The sequence below is a fragment of the Telmatherina bonti genome (genome assembly GCF_933228915.1).
Source record: "Telmatherina bonti genome assembly, chromosome: 1".
NCBI lineage: Eukaryota > Metazoa > Chordata > Actinopteri > Atheriniformes > Telmatherinidae > Telmatherina > Telmatherina bonti.
In genome coordinates this window covers 27531121-27550922 of record NC_136619.1, presented here as the reverse complement: position 1 = coordinate 27550922, position 19802 = coordinate 27531121, and the positions used below count along the sequence as shown (strand labels likewise).

The following is a 19802-nucleotide window of genomic DNA, read 5'->3' as shown; positions in this document are numbered from 1 at the left end:
GAAAGCTTCTTTGCAGCTTGCCTTTTGAGGTTTTTCCAGCACATTAAAACGTAAGAGACCATGAAGAAGACCCAGAACATGTTGGAGGGACCGAATAGTTCTCCTGGCAAGGGAATGGCAAGAGATCCCCCCCGGAGGAGTAAGAGAGTTCAGAGTCAATGTCTCTCCAACCAGAGCAGCAAATGGATGGATGGATGGATGGAAGACAAGGGACTAATCAGCAGTGGTATTATAAATCCAGTACTATGTGAAGTCTCTGAATCAATATTTTTGCTATTGTTTTTTGATGACCCCTAAAGATTTATTTGAAAATGATAATGGTACAAATTATTGTGATAAGATGCTGCAGGATAACTTTAAGCTCTTTGAGCTTAGACACATTGATTAGACTTGATATTTTCTAGACACACAAGACATCTTTATCTCACTCTGCTAGGACAGTGACTTTTTCTTTATTTATTGATTTATTAGGTCATATGCATAGAAAATAACTTCAAACTGATTTAGAGTCCAGTGAGACAGTCATTGCTGTCATTATTCTCATAAGAAGAGTTCTCAGCATTATGGTTTAAATGCTATTTCAAAGCCTTGTCTCGCACCGTTAGAAATAATCCTGGTGGGGAAATGCTGAATCATTTGTTTACCTTTTTCTTGGTTCTCAAAACAGAATATGTCAGAAGGCATGATAATATTATTCTCTTTGGTAGTTAAAGCCCGGTACCATGTCTGTCCCAAGCATGTGCATGTTTACGTAACTAGAAGAAACACAGCAGGAAATGGCTACAGAAACACTTAAAAATGTATGAGGTGGACATGGCAGGCTGTGATCTCTGAAGATCAACGGGGAATGATTGTTTTTAGCTTCCCTGGCTTCTGCAGAACCGGCTGCAGGTGAACGATGAAATCCTTAGGATCAACACAGAAACATGTTCTGGCTTTAACCTGTCAATCAAAAGGTTAATGGAAGTATAGGAAACTAACACCGTGCCATCACTTTCTTGGTGGAAATTAAACATTTGCTTTCGATGATGCTTCAGTTCTCAGTTTTACCGATTTCTGTCAAAGCCATCTTTACAGTGACTGAAGAAGCCTCAGGAATACAGTGTTATGAGAGCAGAGGACATGCTTAATCTAAAGTACTCTTGGAAATGTACAACACTGGCCCTTTTCTAGTACAAAGATGAAAAAAAACAAAGCCAGTACTGACTTTTCCCAGCAGAAATGCAGTCTTCATATAATATAGATCAAGTGTTAGTTAAACTTTTGTAACCAGGCTTACCAAATGCAACCAAGTGGAAGGCAGCAATGAAGGGTTATTACAGTTTTTATCTGGTTTTTATCTGCTTCTGCACAAGTTCTGATAGTGCTGGGTTGTTTTATGACCAAGCAATATATTTACATCCACTGTAATCATTCAAAATGAACATAACCTGATTATGATAGCAGTGTCAATAGAACATTTTTATGAAAATATTGACACATTATTTGGAATAACTAAAACAATATTTGCCTTAGTAGACTGAAAGTGAGACTATTTATTCATTTTCCTAACTGCTTAATCCTATTCAGGGTCGCGGGGAAGCTGGAGTCAATCCCAGCTGTTTTAGGGCAAAAGGCAGAGTACACCCTGAACAGCTCAGCTTGCCAGTCTATCGCAGGAGAGTGAGACTATTTCTTTTTAATACAATGAAAACATTTTAGATCCATGCAAATCTGTTCTCACTCGGCATCTGTGTGCTTGTTGAGGAACTTCTACCTGTACACAGTAACACTAGGAATCTACAGAAGCTCTGAGGTTGTCAAAGCAGAGCAAATGTCAGCACGCCAACATGTACACAAGGACAAAGCACCGGAGGGACAGTTTTCAGAGTCAGCAGAATCTATCCTCTGTGAACCATGGCTGTCTGCACCAGATTTCATGGCAAACCAACCAATAGTTGCTGAGATATTTCCATTGGGACCAAAGTGATGGACTAGCACACTGACGCCCTCACAGCTACACTCCTGGCATGGTTAAAAGGTTTAAAAGACACAAACAGGGTCACAGAAGAAGAACCACATAACATTTAATCATGTATTGCTTTTTACTCTTACAGCAAAGCGATGGCTTGAATAAAAGTGCTATTTTTTAAAAAAATATCTGAACTTATAAACCTATTTAGGAAGAGCTTAACAGTTAGATTGTTGCAAATGTGGAGCAGTTTGTGAGCAATGGGGAAGCACTCAGGCCTAACACCCTGATCCAACCCCTCCACTCAAACTTGAGGACATCTTGCACTTGTATCCTCATGAAAAGACAAACATAAAGCAGCCGCACACTCTGTTACCCCCCGACACTTCACAAGTGCAGTGACCGTTTCACCTCTCCACTACTGTGCCTCTCCATTATTTAAATCTTTCAATGCTACACTTCAGTCCACACGAGTCACTATGGCGTAAATAGTGATATTTTTTTATGAATGAGCCTCAGGCAAAATACTATAATACAGCCTAAACTAGAAGAGAGATGACACATTTACTTAAACATTTCAGGAAACATGTTTATGCACAGTTTGAAGTAGAGTTAGTTTTTTTTAAAGAGGGCTGTATTTAAATTGAGCTATTATTTTCTTTGGAGAGCAGAGGTTGTTCTCTCAGGAGACTCGGGGTGGGCTTCCCTATATTGGGGTTGAAGTTGCTGAGGTGTTAAAAAAGGCCTTGGCTCTTGGTGGCAAGAGGCCTCTTGGGGGATTATGAGGATGAGGCTGCTGTTTTCTGCTGTTGTCCATATAAAAGGAAAAACACTTTATTTATTCCAGAGGAAAATTGGTATATGAACTGCTAGGTTGTAATGTCTGGGTTCAGAGGCAGGAAAATAGTAGAAACAACCCAAAAGACTACAAATCTTGCAGTAATTTGCTCTGTCCTGCTCTGATGTTGACTCAGGAGTGGGGCCTATTGATGAGTATGCTCATTCCAGTTACCATTCCACTTTGCTGAATTTAGTGATGGCACTTCAAGAAGTGATGGCAGCTAGGGAATCATATAGTTACTAGAGCTGCAACTATCGAGTACTTTTGTAATCGGGTACTCTGTACTCGGTACAATTTTTTTTTTTACTATTATAATTTGTAAAACAAATACTAGGAACTCAACCACACTAAATCTATATATGTATATTTGTGAAGCTGCTGCATGTGTTGTTACTACCTAATGCATAAGGAAAATGTCTTAAAATATGATGCTTTTAAAATGTTTTAAAAGCATCATAATTTAAAATGTGCCGACGTGTTTGTGCACGTGCTTAATGTGTGGAGAAAAAATTTCCCAACCGGTCGCAAATTTCGGCATTTTAAAAGATTAAAAAGAAGAATTCACGTAGAAAGAAACACTGACTTGTAAACATGTCCAAAGTATCTAAGAACTAGTCCATGTCTTGGTGGACGACACGCCTGTTAAAAGTGTGTCTGTTTAATATAGAATAAAAGTTTGCTGCAGGAACAGAGGCTACGCCTGCCGTCACACGCTGCCTAAAACATGCGCTTTGACTCTGCGTGTGTGCAGGAGAGACAGATGAGGGATGGATTACAAGACGTTAACATGCGTTAGAAGCCGACAACTTGCCATGCCTCATCACTGCTGACTAATATCACAGGTTACAACACTTTACATTTTAACAGCCGCTGCTGTTGATATGAATTGCGAAGCTGAATCTCCGCATGGAGCGGTGAAGTGCAGCAACATTGACACCTGCTTTACAGCACACACACTGCACTACCTTTTCTGCCCTTTTCAGTGTGAAATGGTCCCACACTTGTGACTTTTTCTGTCTTTTCCTCCCCTCTTCTTCATTCTCTTCCATTAGATACCAAAGCAACGAGAATCTTCAGACAGAAATGAACCGCTCGCCGCTGCTGTTTGACATGTCCGTCATCAGTCCGGGTGAAACAGGCATTCTGTACAGGCACACCGTAGGCGACAGATTCTGTTTTTATATATTTTATACATGTTTAGATGTTTTATATGTTTACTGAAACAGTGATGTAGTCCCTCCGAACAGCGCAGTGGTCTGAGAATGCCGCGATGATGCATAAATTAAAATATGTCACCATGTAATATGAATTAAACGACGCCTCGAGGCAGATAATTTGCCTCGATCAATTTTTGTACTCGAGTTACTCGAGTTACCCGAGTAATCGTCGCAGCCCTAATAGTTACAGAACAACTGGTATGCCCAGAAGTCTAGCACAGCTGGGTAACTGTAGTGTGAAGGATATTTTATTACAGCAAAGTAGTTGTTGTTTTCAATGTTGAACACACCACCAGGCAAACTGTTATAGTGTTACTAAACTGCTGAGAACTGAAACTAAATAAAAGTCGTTGCACTACTTCTAATAAATAACTGCAACGTGCAGAGGTACATCTGGCTCTAGATCTCCATTTTTAATGCAAACTAAATGAAAAACATACATATAATGGTCACTCCAGTCAGCAAATTCATGTGTTTACCTTTGTTCACATAAAAGTCTGAACCTTTCAATTGCAAAAAAAAAAGCATCTCCCTTTTTATTGGCAAGTTGTACCTATATGATGATTTCCATTTACAGTGTTCCTGCTCAAAATGCAAAAGGCTTAAAAAGACCCAGAGAGATTTAAAAGAAAAGCCCAGATTTTAAAGTGTTGCAAATGCACCCATCCAACTACCGGTATTACATTTATCTTTACAGGCCAAGATGATAAAATTGGACTAAAATTGCAACCATAGTATTACATGTAACTGTAATACTTATATAGAGACATATATGGAGAGACAGTGTTATCGTTGTGACAACAATCAAAGATTTCTAAGACACGCACTATCTAGCAGACCATCACATACTTGTTTCAAAGCAGGAAAACAAGGACTTACTGCCCTCCAACTTACTTTCTGTCTTTCCTTAACTATATCATCCATCAAAGTCACAAAGAGCAGCGGGCTGCAGATAGTCTTGTCTAGCAGCTCTATCAGAGTGATATGTTGTAACTCTGCCATGGCATTAATGTAGCACATTAGACTTATTAGAAAAGTGAATAGAACGTGTCAATTAGCTGTTTTAGACAACACGAACAAGATGTATTTCCATCGAACAAAAATACATATTTTTTCCCTTTAACAAAACACTTCATATAGAAAAAAATAGAAAAAAATCAAACATGGAGAGGAAACAGGATTTTTATTCAATATACATACAATTCTCTTTCGGCTTGACTGAGCACAAGCTCTCCTTTTTTGGCCCTGCCTCACCTTTTCTATTTCTAACTCCCATTTGCCTTTTTGACATTTGCATATAATATAAACTGCAAATCTGAAGACTCTTTTACTTAAACGTTCTGGCTGGATCACGTGCATTTTACATGCACAATGTACAGTAATATGTATTGTACCTTTTTCTACATAAATAAATGGAACTGCAAAATTGTTTATGTTGTAACTAATTAGCTTGTTCATCTTTTTTTTCTCAATAAACTGAAATAAAATAGAAGATAAATTTGCCTTATTGCCAACAGTTGACACCAGTCTTTTATCTGTGTCTTCAGCACGAGTGAACAGGTTAGACTGCCTCAAACGGACTCTCAGGGGGAAAGCTGTCAGACACAGCTCGTCTCTTGTGATTGCTGTTAGGTTGCCAGGCAACCAGCGATGACTCCAGGAAGTCAGTGCATGGGAAGCAGAGATGATCATCACACTTCTTTTTTATTCATCCTAATATTTGTGCAGCCTCAGCGACTAAACTGCTGGTGTTGACATGCGATGATTCTTATCCCAAAATCTGGCCGTCATCTTTGACTGGTTCAAGTCACCACAAATGTGCAATGAATCTGAGATATGCAAGACCATGAAGGTTCCACCCAGTGTAGCCTCCACAGACTGGGAAGAAAAGGATGCATTTGTTTGTTGCATTAAAAAGAGACTCAAACATAGCAGATGCTTTGTTTTGCCTCTAATATAATAAGTATTCAAAGCATCCAGCCTCGCTATAGTATAACATATAAGTGTTTTTTTTACACTGTATTCTTTCAGATAACACATGTTATACATAACATTAGTTAGTGAGCTTTATTAAGTTTTAATAATAAATGATCTCCTCTATTTTCTTTCTTTTTTCATGTCTACCTATAAAAGGTGAGGAAGGGTACTGTATGCACTTGAGAAAAAGTAAAATATCTCTTTTTCTAAATTAACAAGATTCACCAGAAGGACAGATTAATGAGCAAAATAGATGTAATTTACTTTTTTTTTTTTTTTTTTTTTTATCCTTTCGCAATACTAGACTCGTTATCCTTTTACCAAACTCAGCTTTGCAGTTGCAAACTAGCAAAATTTCTGCAGCATCAGGGGCTTCATTTTCTATCCTGCCTAGTCCACTTCAGGGTCACGGGAACTTGTCAATTAGCCGGCAAAAGGCAGGTTACACCCTGGACAGGTCACCGGTCCATTGCAATATGTCCATATAATGTCTCTAAATTCACTCAGCAACAATGTAAAGACTAGAAAGCCAAACCAAACATTCTTGTAGGAAAAAAGTCATCCACACAAATTAGGACAATTTCTTGCCTCCACCTCTAAAAGCCTAAAAATGAAAGAGTTAATAAAATTGGACATATTATAATGAAGATATTCACCCTACTCTACAAAGGTAACTGCAGAAAGGAAGCACAGCGAAATCTAGATCACAAGAATTAATGCCACTTGAACAAAAACATGCTGCTTGCTTGGAAAATGTAAAAATTTAGGCTGATTTAAAGAGAAGAGGCAAAAGATGTTCTAGAGAAGAGCTAAACATGAGAAGCGGCACTCACATTTTCCCTCATTTTCACTTCTTTGTTATAAACTAGGCTAACCAGCCTCTTGCTTCAGCTACCTGCTTATATCAGAGTGGTTTTAATCCTCTTGCTGAAAGATCTTCTCATACCCAGCTTGAATTATAATGCTGAAAAATGATATCCTTGCTAATCCTCCATTGTTCATCCATATTAACTAAACAGAGCTGGTTTGGCATCATATCAGCGGATGATTTCAATTATCATCCATTACATACATGTCGATGTGGCTCTATGACTATTTCTTGTTCCAACACAAGTGCATCAGCTTTTACCCCTTTTCCAAATCTGTACCTTACTAACTGAAAGGCAGTCATAACAAATGAATTGTAGTATGAGCTCACAGTGTGAAAAGGGCTGATCTTTTATCAAGAAAGTAAATCAAATCAACACGCTGGACCTTTACATGATGGGAATAAAGTGATGAAAGTAGTTGGTGTACAATGTCAAGAAATGTTTTAAAAAAAGCCTCCCATTCTTACACTTGTGCTGCAAATAATCTGATCTGACTTTATGTAACAAGACTGTCATAAAAAGCAGCTATTCCAGTGATCCAATTCAGTCATCAGCGACTCCTTTCACCACAAAGAAAATCTTTACCTGTCCAGATCATCCAATTATTTCCTGGACTATTTGCTCTATAAGAGAATTCTTCCAATAGTAAACTATGCAAGTCTTTAATAGAAATCCTAAAGCAATCTGGAGGAACACCAGTTATTACAAATCCCGATGCAGCACATGACCACCCACAGTTGGCAGATGAGATGGGTTGGTAAAGTGTTGCCAGGCCTGAAATCGTCCAGCCGGTGTATTAGTCACCTGCCAGTCATCACTGGGTCCAGGCCAGAAATGTAAAAGCTTGTCCAACTGGCCTGAACGTTAGACTCAACAGTAACAGTCATAAAAACAAGACCAGATATGGCCCCCAGTAATGGCAAGAACCAAATTAGTCATGTTTTTCAGGAAAACAGAAAAAAAAAAAAAACTATCTAAAGCTTTGACACTACATAATGTGACCAAATTATACACATACCTCAATAAAGGTGTATTACATTTCATTGCCAATAGCTGCTGAAAGGAGTTTGATTTCTTATTCTGGTTTAAGGTTTCAGGAAAAAGAGAACAGATTGTGGAGGGGAACAGATACAAGAGGAGAGGATGTAGATAAAGCAGCAGGGAAGCAAGGTGATAAAACTTAAGGGAGTGAGACAGGCCATTTCCTGAGAGATGGGGGAGGGGTGCAGGTTTATATGGGTGAAGCTGCAGAAATAAGATGAGATTATTTATGGCAGTAAGAGAGCATGAAATAGAACTGGACAAGAGCTTGTAGTGTGAGCTAAACCACAATCCTGATCTACTTCAAAGGACAGAAAAACCTTCAAACACAAGTACATCATCATTATCAGCACAATTTCCTGTAGTTGTTGCTTTTATACATCAGGGTAAAAAAAAATATTAAAGGGGCCCATGGTATTTTTTTTGTTTTCTGGCTTGTCTGCAGTGTTAAAAGGTGTACATAAAAGGCTGAAATATAATCTGAAGTTAAAACAAAGTGGTATATAAAGGTATTTAGTGTAGGAAGATCCCACTTCAGAGGAAACATCATGGGTACATTGAGTTTAAAGGAGGCTTTGCTTCAGTACAATGATTCCTTGTGCAGTTGAACATTTATTACATCTCATGTGAAGATGCAAGTTCCCCCATTTTAATAATCATTTATCATAGTCTTATTAATGCACCTCTACGCTAAAACATCAGCCCACACATACATTGCCAAGCTATGATTTCCAGGCCAGAATTACAACACAGTTTTATTTTGGACTTGTCAGTTGCAATTTTTTTTTTTTTTTTTTTTTTTTATGAGACTGGGCTCATGTGACCCAAAATAGTCTGACTGTAACATTTGATGTTGTTGTGTTTTATATTCATATGCCTTCATTACAATGCAAAAAATTCAAATATGAGGATGATGAGTATATTTTCTGAATACACATATCTTTTCATTTTATTATGTAATAAGGCATGGGCTATTAGGCAGGGGGGGGGGGGGGGGGGGGGGGGGGGAACAAAAGAAGAAAACAAATTGACAAGATGACATCATGGTAGATACACAGACAGTTAACCCAGACTGTCGCAGTGAGTGAAAATGCAAATTTGTTCAATAACTAAGACTGTGACAGTCATCTGCTTCATTTTGGTGTCTAAGGGTCTGTTTCCAGGAAAAAAGATCCTGAATAAGATGTGGCATCTATCCTGGTGATGAAAATAGAGAGTTATATGAACTTGAAGGATACATAATAGTGTTAGCTATATCACCTAACAGCAGTGGAATTAAGTCTTGCCTTAGACAGTTTTATAGGAAGTTATCTGGAAAAGCACCAAAAACGAACTAGGACTTTGTCCCAGTTCCACCTGGAAACCAAGCTGGATAAAATTCAGTTTGGTCATTTTGTGTAATTTTGTTATTAAATGAGCAGCAATCATTAAATGTCACAAGCAGATTGCTCCATCTTGGCCCTGCTTTAATGTCTTATGAAATATATGTGCAGGTCTTCTTTTCGTGTTATTTGAGCTCAAAGTCCACTGAGCATGTGTCGTAGTCTGTTTCCATTCAGACTGATGCACACGTGTTTGATCTGAGGAACCACACTTGAGCATGTGTTTTTTTTCTCCAGATTTCAGGAGAGAAAATCAACTAAAGTGGAAACTGCAAAGACTTCCAGCTGACTTTGGTCATCCTGTTTCCAGGTCAGCAGCTTTGAAAAGATACAACACTGCAGCTGTGATTCAGCGATTTTATCACGACCTAAATGTGCCCCCAAGTCAAAATCACATACAGTGACAGCTACAATTTCAACTGCTGCTAAATCACAGGTGTGACCAGCAACAAGATGAAGTCTGGTTGACTATGTCACACTGTGTTAATACAAAGTAAATAGCAACTTGGTGTGTTTCTGGTGGGAGTAGCAATAAAGCAAAAATATGCAACAAATTTTCACTGGTAAATGAGTTTTCATGTTTGATGTTTAACCATAACAAGACACATTGCACATGCACTGTAGGATGTTTTAAATTCTAACTCTACTTATTGTAATCCAGTTATCTTGATTTAAGACTTATTTCACCGTGCTGCTACTTCTGGTGTTGGCTGTTAATTAAAAACAAGCTAAAACGTGAGGTGCTGTGCACACCCAGCTTGATGAAAGAACATCATGTTCTCATCATGGCAGTGAAAGGCTTGTTCTCACATACTGCTTTGTTCAGAGTTGTGAGTTCAGTGGCTGGGTGTGGGCGTTCAGTGGACACTTACCACAAGAGACAGTGGCCTCTTCCATGACACCACTCCAATGAGACCAGAGAGCAGAACCTGGGAGAGAAAACCCAACATGTAAGTGAATGATACTGATAAGAGTGTGAGAGTATAACACATACCTAATCAAAATGAATGATGCTCCTGAGTCTTTAGAAATATTTCTCATGTCATTGTGGTCTTTTTGCCCAAAATTTGGCCATCATTCCTGCTAGTAAGAACAAGTGACCTACCAGGACTAAGAACCAGTGATGCACATGGGCACAACTGTGTTTTAGCATATATAAATATTATCACAAACATCCCAAGTAATCATAAGAAACTTGATCATGCTTTCATTTATGCTACCAAACCACTAATTCAATACAACCTTTAGAGGAACTTTACTTCTTTTTTTTTTTCTTACAACTAACTCATATTCTTCTACCGACATGATAGATCGAGTCGGACACGGATCAGGTTGGAGATGCTCTTTTTCCACCTGCCATCTAATTTGCTAGCCAAGTTTCAGTGTGAATCTACTTTTATTTGCCATCCTGTTTTCTATGGTTCACTTTATTTTCTGAGGGGAAAAGATTTACAATCAGACAGATGTAATGTTGTGCTAATTAAAGTACAGTGTATTGCTAGTTATATCAGAAGAGCAAAAAGATTTGATTAATCTTTTTTCCCAACACTCAGACACATTTAGCAAAATATTAAACATCATCATCATCATCACAAACAGACAGCTAATGATGAATCCCAAACATTAAAAAAAATCATGATTTAGAGTTTCCCTCAGAGATCTCTTGTTTAACCCGGTTTTGCTTTGAAGCCAATCTGTCCCATCTCTTGATATTCTGAAGAAATCACAGTGACAAACATGTCTGGAGGTGACTGAAAAGTATTAACCCATAAGAACCCAGTGTGATACTATGATACATTCAGTTTCTGAGACATTTGGCATCACGTACAAACTTTGCTCAAAATCCTGTTGAACACAATCTGACTTTTGTCCCTTAATGGACAAAAAGAAAAAAAACAAAGTTACAGTATAAAAATGTTGGCACATTCCATGCTAATAAAAGGTAAATATCCCCAAAAAACATGTTACTTTTTTTTGTCAAACATTTTGTAAAGGGATAAATAAAGACCTCATATTAATAAAATTGACTCGACTTATTTTAATGGGTTGAGTCTTTATGGTTTAAAAGTTAAGAGTTACAGGAAATGTAATTAGAATTTTTATTTAGGTTTTTTCCTGATAGTTTTTAGAAAAAATGTTCAGGAAATTACTATTTCCTGCCATCACTGTTCTCAAGTATTCTAATGGTTTCCCATTTTTCTTTTAATCAAACAAAACTTGTCATTTGACACTTTAGGAAAGTTAGGACTTATTAACGGTGTGCCACTGTATTTTATTAAGACAGCAACTTCATCACAGCCACCGGCTTCTCCTGGAGATTTTGTGCTCCATCTACCTGGAACCAGTCCCACTGAAGCTTCGTGTCTTGCCTGAAATGAAGCAATTCAGGCAATCCTGTTGTGATGTCTGTTTTTTCTTATAGTACTTTTTGCCACCATCTGTTATCAATGTGTCTGTCTGATTCAAATACAAGTAATAATACAACAAGATTTTAGTGAAGAAGCCTGATTATATCTAATGTAACTGTAGAGAAAAAAGAAAAGAAAAAAGTAAAGCTCTTGGTGGTTTTCTGTGCACACCTTACTGTGGGTGTGGGCTTGTTTCCTTACAGCATGCGCAACTGGAGGTGTGAATTTGCGTATCATCGAAATGTGTGTGAACAAAGGGTACTCATAGCCTCCGGCTTTCATTTCTCCATGGTCTCCCTCTGCCTTTCACCTTTCTTCACCCTCCATTAAACACCAACATACTCTTCCCATTTCTACCCATCATGCTCTGCTACTTCCTTCTCTCCACTCACACTTTTCTGCTCTGCCTTCCCTCTCTAAATTTTGCCGTCCTTTCATTTCCAATTTCTCCCCATATCGCAGTCTATCTCTATTTCTTGCTCCTTCTCTGCGCCCACACAGTCACACCACGCTTCTACGCTGACACACTCCCTTTCCTTTGGCTCTATCCAAACCTCTCATTTCTCTCTGCCACTCCATCTTGTTCCACTTTCCAGTCTATCTCCCACTTCTTCCATCACCTTGATACCCACAGGACCTGGCAAATGGAAGGTCAATATTTTATTTGAACACCAAGGTACATGAACAAGATAGCTGTAGATATGTAGGAACTAGAAAAACTCGGAAACATCTTTTCGAGACTATTATGAAATCCCCCTTTAATCTGATCATGCCTGGAAGCTTTAAAATTCAATGATCTCTAGTCTATTTAAAACACATGAAAGCTGCTCCTCAACAGCAGTATGTCTGAGCAGGAATGTGCTGCATGACATCAGCTACAGAAACAGCTTGCTAACAATATCTTAGTTTTGGAGACGAAGAACGTTCAGATCTTTTCACTTTAATTTTTATTGAATTCTTTCAAAACTGTCATATAATAACAGCTGGGGTCAAGCCTGCAGCAAAGATTGGTTCTCTGTAACCATTAAGAGCAATTAGTTTGCTATTCTACAGTAATGTAGACTTGCAGGGAAGATTTGCAGCTTTTCTGTAGTCTGAAGCACTTCACTGTTTTTTATTTTTTTACTATCCCATTGTCTTCACAAGCCAGCTCTGTTTGTTATCTATGACAGCTGACTTCAAATGATGTATTCCTGTGTTGACTTTAAGCAATCAAAAATACAATCTCTTCCTTATTTTTGTTAAATTACTTCTGCTCCAATGTGAGTAGGATGATATTCAATTTTTTTTTTTAATATGCAATAGCCAGAATGTCCAGATACAGGATGAAGAACCCACTCTGTGAGAGAAATTAAAACAGTTGAAGAAGTGCTTCAAAAATATACGTGACATTGTTTTTTATGCCCCATACAACCACATCTGTGCTTTGTCTGCACCAGTGGGGAATGTGCAGTGTCTGCTGTGGTTTCTGCTGGCATAAACTGCATCAGGAGACAGAAGCTTGCTGCTGCAGGTATCCAGCCTCTCTATACTTGTGCCAGGCACTGCGACAAGGAGTCCAGAGATTTTGTGTCATTGTAACAAACCCTGCTTGCTCTCTGCTTCTGGCAGTAGAGGGCGAATGCTCTGCTCAGCCCATGATCAAGGTTGAACTGAGCTGCAATCATAATGCAGTTCCTGCACTCTTATCCAAATCTCAGATATTTCCATAATTATGCAGCTTGTAATAATGAAAAATGATAAAACATCCTTTCTGATGCATGAAATGAGAATTTCTGTGTTGGATACGATAATACAAGATTATCCAGATTGAGGCACTGCGTGCATGTTCAGACAGACAGGAACAATACAGGGTCGCTTTATTTTATTTATTTATTTTTTTTTTTGCATTATGATTCTTATCATGCTGAATTAGAAGCATGAACATCTTCGAGGCTTTAATGTAAGAAAGAAGAAAAAGGTTTAGACGGCACCTTTCCTTCCCTCACATCTTATTATCATACATTTCATAAAACACACACAGTGATGGTGTTTCCCACCACAGCAACCAAAATTCATTTCTCTTTTTTGTTTCTCTCTCTCTGCATACCTGTGCACTCTTGTATACATGAGTACAATGTGTGTCTTTATGTGTCTGTGGTTTGAACGGTGAAATTACCTGAGAGTAGAAGCCATGCGATAGCTTCACTGTCACTGGAGGCTTTTTCTCTTGGTCGCTCCCTGAACCGGATTAACATTCAATACTTAGCAGCATTAGTCACTGAAACCTTAGTGGAACACACCCACTGACATAATGAAAAAAATACTGGAAATCTTTTAGTATTTCCTAACAATTTAACTCAACTGGCCGGCTGTGGGAACAAATCAATCAAAAGAGTTCAGAAACTAAACAGAGAAAAAAACCACAAGCCAGCTTTTAGTGCAATTAGTGTAATGTGGGTGCGCCACAATATGTGCTTAAGTAAAGTTTTAAAACTCTAAATATGGGATTATTCACTCAAATGTGTCTCATGTTGAAAAATGAAATGTGAAAGATGTTCATTAAGTTTTAACAAAAACTACAAAAGGAGGAAATCCACTAACAATAAAAGAAACAAATATCAAAGAGGACATCAATCTCTCTCTCAGCCTACTACAAGCAAATAGCTTCATGTTAATATCTCTTCCAGGGCGACAATTTGAGTGTTATTTCTATGTTGGAACGAAGATATTTATATTGAATGGCACCCTGTTGGAAGATGCTTACAAAATGGGAGCAAATATCTGATTTTAATTCTTAAAACTTTTTAGGACTGACAGGAACGTGATTCTCTCCGTAATACTGATAAAGATGCACAATAAACCTAATGTAGATTTCCAAGAACACAGACACACATCAACACAATGGATCGCTGGGATGAAAGTGAGGCTTTGGCTTGTCACCGGACCGGATCAGAGAAGCCGGAGTCACAGTTACAAACGAGTGGATTACTCTGGTAGTCCGAGATAGACAACTACACACAGAAAGGAAAGGAGAGGTGACTTTTGAGGCCAGCATCAAAGAAAAAACATTTAAAATTATTACAATTTAAAAGTCTTTTCCAGAGAGAAATGTTTGGTTTTTTTTTAAGCCAGAGGTAGATTTCAAGCTGCTTTATGACAGACAAAAGGTACATAAGCCCGACTGAATGCTCTGATGGGAGAAGCGCAGTAAGAGATAAATGCATAACTGCTGCAGCAGATTCAAGCTATATGGAAGCTAAAAATAGTATATTTAATAAGAAAAACAAACGGTCTTTTATTTCAACTCTCACATTATGTTTGTGGGTTATTTTAGTCCCAGTTTTGATGAGAAACACACGTTTCATTTTGTGTAACTGTGAGTGTTCAGTCGACTATTAGCATCTTAAAATAGAACAGACTGTTTCCCAGACACTTCTCCTTGAACTGTTGGGGATGACTGACTGGGAGGAGACCTGCAGGGCAGATTCAGGGCACAGTGGAGCGCTTGTGTCTCCCAGCTGTTAGGGCGGGGGAGCCCCTCGCAGGGGGGCTTTATTGGGGAAAAGTCATCTGGCTGCCTCTGCTTTGTTGTGTTTTAAACCTGACGAGACAGAAAATATGAACCAAGGAAAAAAGTGATTTGTTTGGGATTTTCCTTTTTTTAGGACAGATGCATCTCTCATGCTGGCCTGCGTAACCAATCCTCTACAGTCACATTCACCTCAACAGTAAAACTTCAATATCTTCAGGATTTTTTCAAGGAGCTAAAAGACTAGTATGCCCTGTGTCTTCTGCATTTCTGCTGATGTCAAAAGCACAGTAGATTAGACAACTTAAGTCATCTTAAAAGTGGAATGCCTTTCCTTGAAGGAATACTAGGATTTACAGTACCAATCATAGCAATCTAGAGAGAGTTAACCAGGTAGTGAAATGTCACTAAAATAAACCAAAATCTGTTAGTGCTGCACTCTTCTGCAGGTTGTAAAGGTTTAATCTCTGCCTCAAAAAGCAACTACTGTAAAACACTTAGGTCTGGATCTACTGAAGGTTTGATGTGTCCCAAGACATGAGCAAACTCAGTTCACATGCAGATTACAGCTTGCATATTGGGATTTTAGTAGATTATTGCTCAGATTCAATATCTTCTCAGTGCATCTCTATTCAATCTTTCATTCATTCTCAAGCTAATTTAAACACTTAAGTTTATGGTAAATTTTATTCAGTCCAATTCAGTACATTCATTCATTATCCTAACTGCTTAATCCAATAAAGGATCGTGGGGATGCTGGCGTCGATCCCAGCAGTCTTCGGGCAAAAGGAAGGGTACACCCTGGACAGCTCTCCAGTCCATCACATGGCCACAGAGAGACAAAAAACTACTAACGCTGCTCACACTCATTCCTAAGGGTGACTTAGAGTAACCAGTTAACCTAACATGCATGTTTTTTGGATGGTGGGAGGAAGCTGGAGTACTTGGAGAGAAATCACGCAGACAATGAGAGAAGATGCAAACTCCACACAGAAAGGCCACTGCACAAACCTTGCACCAGCCAAGGATCAAACCAGCAACCTTCTTGCTGTGAGGCCACAGTGCCAACCACTACACCACCGTGCAGCCCCAATCACTTCAATTATTCAGTTCAATTTAATTCAATTCAGTTCAATTCAATTCAATCAAAACAAAATGATCTTAAGGCACTTTTAGAGATATAGACTAATTAAATACAATTCATTGTGGTCTAAATATAATTCATTTAAAACAAACCAAATACATAATGCACTATAATCTGATTTCAAATAGTTTTAATCTGTTGGCTGATTCATGAAAAAAATATTATCTAGCTTTTATTTTTATTATCAATAAAGGAAAGTAGGAAGAAACATTTTAGATGATTGCCTTCACTTTACAGAGGAAAACTGTAATGTATCACAACAAATTAAACAACTGACCAAAAAATGAGAAAGCACTATTAAAAAAAAAAAAAAAAAAAAAAATACATGTTACACTTTTTAAAAGCTTCCTCTCTTTGTCGGGAACCCAGCACAGAAACTGCCCCTCATCTCACTACAAAGGCAGTCTGTGAAACTGTCACAGAAACTAAACGGATTTTGATTCTGGGACTATTTTTCATGTTCGTGGATGGGAGAATATCAACGATTGAAGAATCTGCCTTTCATGAAACTGTCACAAAAGGACTGTTTGCTAGTTTTCACAAGGGGGAAGCCAGGTGTCTGGAGGGTGGTCAATGTGACGGTAGACACACCACTATCACTGAAGAACAGTTTGACTTCCATGCTCCCACTCCTTTAGAATAGGTTTTAGACTTTCCCTTTTGTTTTATGTAAACTTGCTTCTGACTTATTCTAATAACTTGTGTAGCATTTTAAAACACAGGAAAACCTTTTCACAAATTCTACAGAGCACCACAAACCACATTGTTTACCAGTCCCCCATCTGCAAAAGACACAGATGTTGTGCAGACATGAAAGACACTTCCAAATGAAACATTACTGTGAGAACAGAGCTGCGTGTTTCTGTTTCATGATTTATAGAGACTGCCCTAAAGTTACTAATGACTATTTGAAGACGTAAGGCTCATACATCCTACTCTTGCACTGACTGGTAAACACAGCTTTTGATGAAATAAAAACAAATAATATTCAGTGTGACCTTCATGAGAACATGTTTTAATGTAAGTAATGCATCAACAGTTCTGTCTGTGACCACAAAGTACGCAAATGTGCCAAGTTTTAAGAAACTGGATCCTTTTAAGATTCTTTTTTTCTGAACTGAGCACAAGAAAAAACAGAAATTTTTCAAACACCTAAAAGCAACAATATATTTGGGAATCAGTCATTTAGGTTGTAATTTAGTTCTGAGAAAGAAGAAGACATCAGCTGAACCTAAATAAACAGATTTGAACACACCAGCTGGTTTAAGTGGTATAAGCAGGCTTCCATTGAGATTCAGATTTCCTTTTATGACTCTTTTCATTACTCACAAAGCACAACGCAGTCTCAATAGTCACTATCTCTTCCATCTCTTATCCTCTTACTGTTGCACTCTGAGTTCCTGAAACATGGACGGTTTATCAGTTCAAGATTTTCTGTTTAAGACTGAGAGAGTGTTTGGGATCAAATCCTCAAACGTGTAGAATATATCTTGACATGAAATATGGCAAACTCTATTCAAAACGTTTCTTCTATTGACCAGTTCTGTTTTTACTCTGGTCACAGCTTTTTATTAATATTCATTCCAACATGTTTGCTAATGTTGTTTCACTGAGTTATGGATTTACTATTTATGTGGTCTATGCTGTGACACACTCTTCAACTTAAAGGAATTTTGCATTTATGGTTGAACGATAGACTGTAAACTGTAATAAAGCATATTTTTGGAATAATTTTGGAAAAAAATGCCAAAATGTTGTCAAGAAATTCTTCAGTTAGATGAAGCTTCTAGTCTGAGATAACATAGTAACCATTTGTACGTTTTTAAACTTGGTTTTAATGGCAATATTTAATATCTTTAATATGACACTGCTTATCATTGACAAGATAAAGGTGTTATTAGTATTCCTGTCAAGTATGCATGATAAATTAAAGAGGAAAAATCAATTTAGACTTAGACTTTACCACTGTGACAAGTCAAATAAAGTTTCATTTAGAAATTGAGACATTATTATTGACACAGTTGCCTCAAGCAGATTTGCAGCCTGCACAGAATATCCGAGCTTCCATCAGAACACTTTAGATTTGCATACAGACACACATGAAATATGACATATGTGTAAGGCAACAGTGTATCTCCAGTCTACTAATATCTATGTGCTATAACAATTCCCATAAAGCCTTATTTTCTCTTATTTTATGTCATTTCTTTAGCAAACAACATAAAGAATAAACAAACTTTGAACCCAATTTCTATGATGGAGACATCCCATTGGAACCAGGTAACAGTGGAGATAATGGAGTCCATACTATTGACAGGAAAAGAGATGTGAAACTGCTATGGATTCTGCCTAAATCACTGCCCTGACCTATTGTTATTCATTTATGCATGGCGCCAATCAAAGAAGCCATTACTGGGAGTGAAGGTTTAGAAAGCAGTCCGTTTCTCAAACATCGGCACTACCAAGATGGATGGAGCCAGCACAGTTGCCGTGGTAACCCCAAACTGGCCATTTGCCAGGATCCATAATGATTTCCCATCAGTTGCTGCACTAACAGGAGCATGGACCCTCGCTGGTTCAGACAGGCTCATGTTAGATTGCACAAGAACTCCCTTACATCCTCATCAAACACACACAGATATGCTGCATATTCGGCGGAAAACCTTGTATTACATGGTCAAGCTCAACACTGAAGCCAGGATAAAGAGAGAGCTCTCTCTCTCTCTCTCTCTCTCTCTCTCTCTCTCTCTCTCTCTCTCTCTCACACACACACACACACACACACACACACACACACACACACCTGCTTTTCAGCCAGTTCCTATCCGCCAGTTTGGAGTACCACAGCCACGTTCACTTCCTTTCACTTTTGCCTTAAGGAGGTCAGAAGAAGAAGAAGGTGTTTCTAGAGCATCAACCATCTCTGTGCTCATCTTCCTCTGCAGCTTCTAACAGTAATCTCACACATCTATGTGTGACAGAGTGCACACAGCTTAATATGGGTTCCATTTTGTCTGAGTGTGTGTTTCTGCCCTAAGTGCAGGCATATGTGATTTTAGACTAAGCAGAATGTGTCCAGGAAAACTGCAACTGCTTTTAATGAAATGAAAAGCTGCTGATTAAATGGAAGTCTACAAGGGTGCTACATTTCAAGAACACTTTACTGCATGCTGGTGCACAGTATTGATTCTATATTCTACATCTTTTTTAATCAGCTTACTTTGTATTTTTTTTCCCTAAAATCTGTTTTTTTTCCATTATATTAGTGTTTTACATTGTATTAGATGACTGGTTTTTTTGCTCTGGTGAAATACAGAGCTCATTGCTGCAAGACTCGGTGATTCTTACTCCTCCACACATCTCCATCTGGTCTGAAACAATAAAATGCAAGTTAGCATCCTCAAAAACCCACCCTACTTACCCAGCTGCTGGTAAATACTTCTTCATGCTTTATGAGGATG

At 38.2% G+C, this 19802-nt stretch overlaps 1 protein-coding gene across 1 annotated transcript in view; it reads right to left on the bottom strand.

Moving 5' to 3' along the window:
- Nucleotides 1-19802, bottom strand: part of fam189a1 (family with sequence similarity 189 member A1) — a gene marked incomplete at both ends in the record, with an annotated part of 103032 nt that overhangs the window by 48014 nt on the left and 35216 nt on the right. The window contains one exon of the mRNA XM_079242340.1: nt 10151-10207. Coding sequence (XP_079098466.1) covers nt 10151-10207 — 57 coding nt within the window. The remainder of the gene's footprint in view (nt 1-10150; nt 10208-19802) is intronic.